The sequence below is a fragment of the Numida meleagris genome, chromosome 3 (genome assembly GCF_002078875.1).
Source record: "Numida meleagris isolate 19003 breed g44 Domestic line chromosome 3, NumMel1.0, whole genome shotgun sequence".
In the NCBI taxonomy this organism is placed as follows: Eukaryota; Metazoa; Chordata; class Aves; order Galliformes; family Numididae; genus Numida; species Numida meleagris.
The window spans coordinates 40,805,310-40,814,145 of record NC_034411.1 but is presented as its reverse complement, the minus strand read 5'-3'; the positions used below and the strand labels follow the sequence as shown (position 1 = coordinate 40,814,145).

At 43.9% G+C, this 8,836-nt stretch overlaps 1 protein-coding gene across 1 annotated transcript; it reads left to right on the top strand.

The window, feature by feature from the left end:
* On the top strand, positions 2,034–8,166 carry FAM89A (family with sequence similarity 89 member A). The gene is made up of 2 exons (XM_021392272.1): positions 2,034–2,342; positions 6,154–8,166. The coding sequence occupies exons 1-2, from the start codon at positions 2,091–2,093 to the stop codon at positions 6,310–6,312; spliced, it is 411 nt and encodes a 136-aa protein (XP_021247947.1). The 5' UTR covers positions 2,034–2,090; the 3' UTR covers positions 6,313–8,166.

The window sequence follows — 8,836 nt, the reverse complement described above, 5'->3', positions numbered from 1 at the left end:
ACTCTTCTCATTTATAAATCCAATATACTCAATAATGAGTATGGATCACCACATTTGGAAAGAGGAGTATTGGTAAATGATACATTGTTGTGCATGGTCGCAATGAATGAGGTAAGGAAAAAAAAATCACATAAGTATACATAATTAAAAATATATAGTAATGAATTTGCATAAGGAAATGGCACCTCTATTGTGACACTTCCTAACTCTTTTATGATGTAAACTACATGTATTTTTAAGACGTTTTCATTTTTTAAGGAAGTGTCTGTAACAAAAGACAGTTGAGTAACACATTTCTGTAGCTTAGTCCTGGGAAACAACAAAGTCTGCAAAATTTATGCAGCGCAAGAAAGCTTGTTCCACAAAAGAGCAAAAAAACATAACTGCAAAGACTCCAGCTGCCATTATCACCAGCATTCAAACCTTATGTCTGACGTTTAAGGACCAATATATTAGTTTAGCAAAATGAATCAATGAGTGCTAGTTCTAAAACTTTCCATTTTAGCTTTGCTTGGTGTGTGAATGGCCTTGTTTTTCTCAACGATCCTGCTTCACGGGAGCACTAGTCACAGTAGACTACTTTTATCTTTGCATCCACCAGGTGCAAGGACTTCTTCCTCAGATTTCAGGTTATAGTGCACTAATATAGAAAGTTGCTCATTATGGCATAACAAGCAAGAAATTTGCTGAAGTGGGGAAAAACAGCTAGATGTCAGCCAAAAGTCACTGCGATTAAGCTGATGGTGGAAAAATGAGGAGAAAGTAAGTGGTCTAAGACCACCATAGGCTCCTACCATGCATGCCCAGAAGGATACTAGCATATACTAATGAGTTCTTGGAAAAGAATGAATATGTATACCTATGTATTGCATATGTATATCTTAACTGTTTAAATGTAGAACTTGAACTCTGAGAGAACGTGCTTGATTTGTCACGTCGCCTGGTATGTATCGAGAGGAAGAAAGGAACTCCACTTTCTTACACCACATTGGGGTTAGAGAGTTTTCTTCCTGGATTCTGGATGGCAGGTGTGAAAAGACGCACAAATAATCTAATAGGGTCAGGCAAGCTGAAAAAATAATGATGATATGTTGGTCTGGGTGAAATAAGCATGTCCATAAGCTTTTCCAAATAGCTATCATTTGGAAAAAAAAAAAAAAAAGAATGGGGGGAGAGCTAAGAAGAAAAGGAAATAAATGAATGGTATTTGCTTATAATAAGCAGGAAGATAATAGAGTGCAAACTGAATCAATATTTTTGCTGTCAGACACTCTCAGCCCTGAAGGACAAGGGTTTTCTTGACGCTTTTAATTTACATTAGGAATGGTTTGAAATGCATTTAGTGTTATGAAAGCTAATAACACTATTTAATTTTTCATGTTTAATCTCAGCAGAAGCTAGATCACTAGAAATGGAAAAAAAAAAAAATCTTCTTGACTCTAATGCACAAAGCATTAAAACGCAGAGCATAACATCCTAGGTGCCAATCCCTGAAGTAGCGAGTAGATACAAATAAAGACTGGAGAATGATTCCTCAGCTGTAAGCTGGTTTAAGATAATTGTCAGCATGTCTGATGAGACTGAAATAATGAAAATGCCATGTGAGGCTGTAAACAAAGCCAGAAATGATGTGAAGCCTCAGCTCCCATGTTAAAAACGACCGTATCTCGTCACTTTTCCAACAGAAACCTGCACAAACCAACCGAGGTTCCGGCAATGGGACCCCACCTTTAACCGCCCGCTCCGAAGCACCTGGTTATGCAACGACAAAGATAATAATGGGAAATAAAGGGTGCGCAGCCCGCGCTCACAACTGGCACACGACCGCTGTGTGCGAGGGCGGGCGGCAGGCAGGCAGGCGGCGCGGGTCCATCCCCCCCGGGCAAGGCCCAGCCCTGCCGCAGACAAAGCCCGGGGCCCGCAGCGAGCACCTGCGCGCCGCTCGCCCCCGCCCCGCCCCGCGGCCCCTCCGCAGCCCCGCGCGGCGCCCCGCTCCCCTCCGCGGCCCGTAGGCGGGGCGGGCTCCGGGCGGCGCCTGCCGCAGCGCGGCCGAGGCGGCTCTTTCCGTCGCTCGCCGCCGCCGCCGCAACATGAGCGGGCCGGGGCTGCTGGGGCCCGGCGGTGGCTCGGGGCTGCCGCCGCTGCCCAAGAGCCTGAGCGGGCTGCTCAACTCCTCCTCCTCCGGCGGCGGCGGCCAGGGCGGGCGCTGGCGGGACCTGGAGCGGCTCTACGCGCAGAAGTCCCGCATCCAGGACGAGCTGAGCGGCGGCGGCCGGGGCTCGCCGCGGCCCCCCAAGCCTCCCAACCTGGACGCGGCGCTGGCCCTGCTCCGCAAGGAGATGGTGAGCGGCGGCGACGCCGCGCGGAGAGACGTGGGAGGCCGGCGGCGGCGCGGAGCCCCCGGGGCGAGGCGGGCGGGGACGGAGGACGTGGCGGGCGGGACTCGACGCGGCGGGGGGTGCCGCCGCTCAGCGGCTGCCGGCCGGGCGAAAGGGCCCACCGAGGGGCTCCGCGGCGCCGTGCGGAGCCGCTGTGCGGAGCGCGAAGCGAGCGGCCTTTGTGTGGCGGCCGTAGGGCCCGGGGGGAGGTGGGCGCGGGCCGCGGGCTGGGGCGGCCCCGGGGAACCTGGCTGCTGCCGCCTGACCGAGGGGCGAGGGCTGGGTGAGGGGCGGTCGTTCGGAGAAATGCCGTGGGCCCTTCGATAGAAACACGACGCGGAGCTGGAGAACGCTAAGTTGTGGTCTCTGCCAGACTGCGTCCGCAGTGGTTATTTTCCACGCTCTCAGAATGCGGAGCTGCTCAATGAACGCCCTGCTCGGTGACAGCCATCTGAATGTGCCACCCATCTCAAGACGCTGTCCTCTAAAGAAGAGTTAGCACTGATTCATTTAGCTCAGGTGAAGGACGCTTGGGTGCAACTTTCCTCAAGACCTTGTTTTGTTTCTGTAACGCAGCGTTATTAGCACAGCTCCTCGGGGCGGTCTGGCACACCTTTGGGTTCAGTGCTCGTGTGGGTGTTGGTGCTCTGCTGATGCCAGATGCGCTCCTAATGACTAATGAACCACTTTAGCGTTACGCACTTTGTGTTCTGAAACAATGTACAATATTGCTAAAAATCCGCCTGTCTCTAAGGCTTCTTTCGCCATGGTGGGAAGGTATTTGAACTGAAAAAAACTGTTGAAAGACCCTTCTGTGGCTTTAGCAGGAGGGCACAGTGTGATGAAGTCTTCATATACCACAAATGCTTCACCAAGTAATTCCAGTCCAGCTCAAAATGATGTTCTATACCGATTTGCCCCAAAGGATGGGAAGCGCAAGTGCCCATCTGCTGCAGGGGTGTTCTTCTGTAGCGCTGTAAAGGGACCCAAGGATATGAACTTTGCTTTTTTGGAAAAGATTAAGACAATAAAGATAGCTCTTGTAAAAATCTAATTTACTTTTCCTAATGGGAAATCAAATGAGGTGCTTGTTAAAATCATTTGGCACTAGAATTCCCGTTTGATGATCTGTTACCCTTGATGATAACTTATTTATTTTTTTTTCTTCAGAAGTGTTTTATCACAAACACACCAAACACTTTGAAGCAACAGTCCCCTCCATGCCAGGTGTGCTTTTCTGTGGCCAGTACGAACTGACTATACCCTCGCGTACTGATAGGCTGCCTTTCATCATGGGGATAATAGCACGTTGTTATCTGTTTTGAACATTCTTCCTTCCACCAATCAAAGATGGCATTACAGCTGAACAGTGAGCTCACTTCAAAGTTTCGGTACTGAATGAGGAAGCATCTCTCCCTGCAAGATATTCTGCACTGGCTTTTTGATGAGGAGGGTGGTGAATTTAGATGCTGGGGGAGGAAGGACATCACAGAAAAGTTCATCTCAGAACTTTGATCTTGAGGAGAAATGTTGATAGCCAGAGAATGCACAGTATGTTGCCTCGTAGGTGCTGTGAGAGGAATCTCTAGAGTCAAATGCAGATGAGTTGGGATTAATAACATTATGCTTGTACTAGCAGGCTTGGACGTTTTTTCAGGCTTTTGATACTGTCGGCATCATACTTAAAGGTTGTGAAGAGCTAGAGGCTGTGGTTTTCTCAGTAGATCTGCTGTTCCTGTTTGATTGACACTGGTGACAGCTACAGACATAATATATTACATATAACTACTTGTTGCTAAGGCTTGCTAAACTGATTCTGCTGAGCAATGTCTAGCTTGGAGATTACAGTTAAGTGCAGAACTGATCGTCACTGAATGCACTGAAGTGCTGCACTGAGCAGAGACAGGAAAGCTGTTGCAAATTTGCGTGCGCTCCTTTGAAGACAAAGATCTCGCATCTGGAGTCTTTTCTGTCTCCATGCTGAATTTTCCTGCTCAGCTCATTCCCTGTTTTCCTGATCATTCTGAATAATTCTTCGCCAGTCTTGTCCTTCAGACACTTAGTGTTGATGCAAGTTTCCCTAATATTTCTTGTGTTTACATGTGATAGTATTAAGTCCAGCTTCACAGAATTCTTTCTTACTTGAGGTGAGCAGTTTGTTTAGGTGGGGAAGCCAAGCTTCATTAGCTGCCAACCATAAAGGCTGATGTTCAGACTTTATTCTTGGGCAGGTAAACATTCATTAGCTTAACATGTCTGAAAAAAATTACCTCAAGTAGAACTTGAGTAAGTAGAATGGGTCTGGATATGGTGCAGATGCTTTTGTTTGCCCCTGTGCAGCCCTTTTGGTCCAAGTACTGATCTCCCATCACAGAATACAAGGAAGGCCAGCAGGTATCCTTCAGTGAGTTCTGCGTGCTTGGCTTGCTGCAGTGCCTGTGCTTAAATGAGGGAAGAGAAAGCAGTTGTCTTCAATAAAGAAAAAGCTGAGATGGGGAAGAAGAGCAGCAGTAGATATGAGTGTACTGAAAGGCACATCTGTAATCTGCTGGCAACTACTGTAGCATTTCATACCTTATTCTGTCTTGGCCTAAGAGGCAGAAGTATTGATGTCCTGGTCTGTAGGAGACATGTCTCTGCTTTTTGACCTGACCAGGTGATACAGCTTGGCTCTGAAATACACTGTATCCTGTTTTTCTAAGGTGGAGTGGCAATGTGGCATGTGATGCTTGTTTTTCCTCCTCCCATCTTTAGATAAAGGAGCTCATAGGATAGGGCAGGCTGGGATGGACCTCAGGAAGGCCAAAGATAGGTCTTTGTCTAACTTCTTGTGGTTTTCTTGTGTGCTGAATGCACCAGTTCTTAGAATGTCAGTACGGACGGAAAAGTTTTTGAGGTAAGAGTTCTCATTCTGTGTAAAATATACCCTTCCCCAACCCCCAATTTTCAAACACGAATTATAGCAGAAACTTTTATTTTATGAAACTGAAGCTCACTGGGTATAGCCAGTGAGCTTAGTGCTTATTATTCTGAAATTCAGACATAATAGGTACTTCTTGAAAAGGTTGCATTGGGCAGTGGTTTTGATTTATTGCAAGAGAAAACCTGGATAGGTGGAAACGTCAAAGGAATTCTTCATTTCATTGCCGCAGAGGGAAACACCAAGCTAAATGAGCAGCATCATTTGATGTTTGATGTAACCTACCCATTTTTGTGCCTGAAAGAAAGATGCAGGTTACAAGGTAACTTCAGTGTTGCTCCAAGCCTTTAACTAGACCTGGACCTAATATTTTAGGAGTTTGGGGGACGCAAAATACTAAGGTCTTAATGACAAATCAGGCCAATGCGTGTAAAACTCTGGGAGTACCAAAAGGAATCTTGAGTAGCATGTAAAAATGTTCGGAAGGCTTGCAGGCTGTAACACACACCCTTATCTCATTCAGCTTTAGTTTTGCTGTCTTCAAGTGGCATGTGGTGTTGTGTTAGACGTGGTTAGCTGTGTCAAGGCAGACAAGCCAGCTGCCTGTGTACGTCAATACAGAACAGAAAACTGAGCAGAGATACTCAGCCACGAAGCGAGAAAGCAGTCAGAGCTGCGCTTGCAATTTTTTATCTGGGCAATTCTAAGCAAAATGAGATCTGTGAAACTCATACAGTGGCACCTGAAAAGTATGTCTTTGGCATTGTTGCATGTAAAAGCATTATGTTAACAATAAAATCAGACTTGTAATAATGTTTTGTTTTTTTAATTTCTCTTGCACTCCTTCCCCATCAGGTTGGCCTTCGGCAGCTAGATATGTCACTTCTGTGTCAGCTGTACTCCCTGTATGAATCCATTCAAGAATATAAAGGTGCCTGCCAAGCTGACTCTAACGCAGACTGCACGTATGCTCTAGAAAACGGCTTTTTTGATGAAGAGGAGGAATATTTCTAGAAGTAAGAAGGCTGGTCTAGGTTCTTTGATCCTTCTCTCCTCTTACATACACTAAGTCTCTAAGAACGACTGGAATCTCTACAGGTGGATCGCTTCTTGAGGAGGAGCACACAGCTACCCTAACTTGCATTCAATTCACTTATTCTAACAGGCTGTCAGTACAAGTTAACTCATGCAAATACCACTTGACAAAAGTGCTGTACTGTAACTTCTGAAGAGTCCTCAAACATGTTTGACAGGAGTTTTCAATGTAATTTGCAAGGTGGGTGTTCTCAGCTTACAAACACTGATAGATTATAACTGGAATTTGAATCATAGAAGACAGTAATGACTTCCTGATCTGTAGTAACTTCTTGGGGTGGGGGAAGCCTCCGCTGTGGTGTAAATAGCTGTAGGTGATTTTTGTTCTGTCGACAGTATTGATAAATGCAGTTTGAACAGGCATCTGGATGCACGCACATCCTCAGCTCTACTAAGCTAGTTCTGCTCTTATCAGCTGCATCCAGTTTTGTACTGGGTGGATTGTTTACACAGTTTAATTTTTTTTTTCTTAAGCTAATTTTGACTTCCTTGTACCCAGCTTCCAAGCTGTACATGTGATACTGAATGCTATCAGCAGTTTTTTTTTCTGTTGATCTAATTCACTTTCTTGGTACTGCCGTTTGGCATTAACTTTTATACAGTTGTCTGGATTTCTCGCAAAACAGCTCTTTGACCTGCTAAACTCTGTTCTGAAATGGTTTGCTTAGCTTTTACTGTACTGAGGAGTAAAAGCACAGAATCAAACATAGTCTGTCTGCCACTGTGTGGCTTGGAATAACATGAACTCTCGTGCAAGTGTTCTCGATCATATGAAGAATAAGGAAACCTCTCATATGACAAAATGGGACAAATTGCAATATTTTATATTGGGTGAACTTTGTTTCTGTAAGGTAGACTACAGCTCTTTTTAAAAACGCAAAATAAAATATTTTGAGCACATACTTTGCATACGTTAAAACTTTTTATACTAACTTGTTCTTTGAAGTATAACTTATTTTTGTTTTCAGAACTTAAAGCACTCAGTTTTCTTTTTAAAATTTCATAGCATGTACCTGTAACGCTTAATTAGTGTGGAATTCATGAGTTGCCAACTATCTTACTCTTCCCTCCTTTCTGTTTTAAGTAAAATCAGCTCCCAATGCGATTTTCGTTTCTTAACTTTCATTTAAAAAATGCTGTATATCACAGTGCCTGACTCATGACACAAGCTAATAAATAAGGGCTTAAAGCTCAAGGGGTTTTTGCATGGTTTATGTCTGGCATGCATACAGTTTACAGAATGAATTGGAAATCAATTTCCGGAGTAGCTACTCTCTTAGTTTTTTAGCAAATGCTAGGATGTTGCAGTGATAAAAGCAAGGAGACCTTCAGGGTGGAGTTTTTGTGCGTTCCCTCTAAAACTGGTTTATTTTAGTGGAATTTAATGGCCACAAGAGTAAAGACTGTGCTGTAATTGTGTATGTGTTTAAGCTCTTAAACTAGTCTGTGAACATTGCTGGATTTATTTTTGTTAATTCTGGTCTAATTACTTCACTCACACAAAATTAAAATAAATGCTAAGTCAAATGCAAATAATCCAAATGGCTACATCTATATTTAAATCGTTGTGTGCATGTATGTGTTGTGTATGTATATATATATATATACACACATACCTGTACATGCAACTTGATGCTTTGACCTAGGAATGTATCAGCTTCGAATATAATTTGCTGTGCTTCTGGTATTTATATGAGGCTTTTTCTAGTCTGTTGAAATACTGCTATTTTCTTGCTTTTTCCTGAAAAATAAAAAGCATGATGTTTAGCATAACTTCTTCATGTTGTGTGTGTTTTAATTTATCATTTCAATACATCCAGCATCCTCAATTTGTCATTTCAATAAATCCAGCACCCCCCAAAGACTTCTTTTTCAGTTAAGCTTAGAAAACCCTGTCTCTGCAAGAATTGCACATTTTTACAAATGCTTATGCAGTGCAATTCCTGAGCAGTCCCACTGGTGGGGATGGACTTGAGAAAATGTGTAAAGTTTTCTCTTAAATGAAACTTAAAATTAGCAATGTAAATCATTTGTGCTTTTTAATGCAGAGTGCTTGTGAGCTAGGAAATGTGCTGTGTACCAAGAGAAACATAAATGTCTCAAGGAGTTATTCCACAATGCTGTTTGTACTGGAAGAAGGATGGACTATTAGGACTTGCTAAGGTTTTTAGCCCCTTGTCCCTTTTAAGATCACCTTGCGTAGGAGGGAAGTTATGGTCCTTATTCCTAAGCCAGATTCAAACACAGTGAAGGCTGGCTGGCTAGTGAAAAGTTTTCAAAAATAATAAATTCAAGTCAATAAACAATTGTTCCAGAAGCATAGTTCCATGCCTGCTTTGGTTACTGAGCTGTATCTCTTCACCACATTATAACAACATGAGGTAGGGAAATTGTTTCGAAAGAGACTTGGGGGGAAAGAATAGTTTAAATACTGAGTAATTGT

Coding starts and splice junctions, on each gene's coding strand:
- FAM89A (XM_021392272.1), top strand. CDS start 2,091: ATGAGCGGGCCGGGGCTGCTGGGGCCCGGCGGTGGCTCGGGGCTGCCG. Junction 2,343..6,153: donor CCCTGCTCCGCAAGGAGATG/GTGAGCGGCGGC, acceptor CTTCCCCATCAG/GTTGGCCTTCGGCAGCTAGA.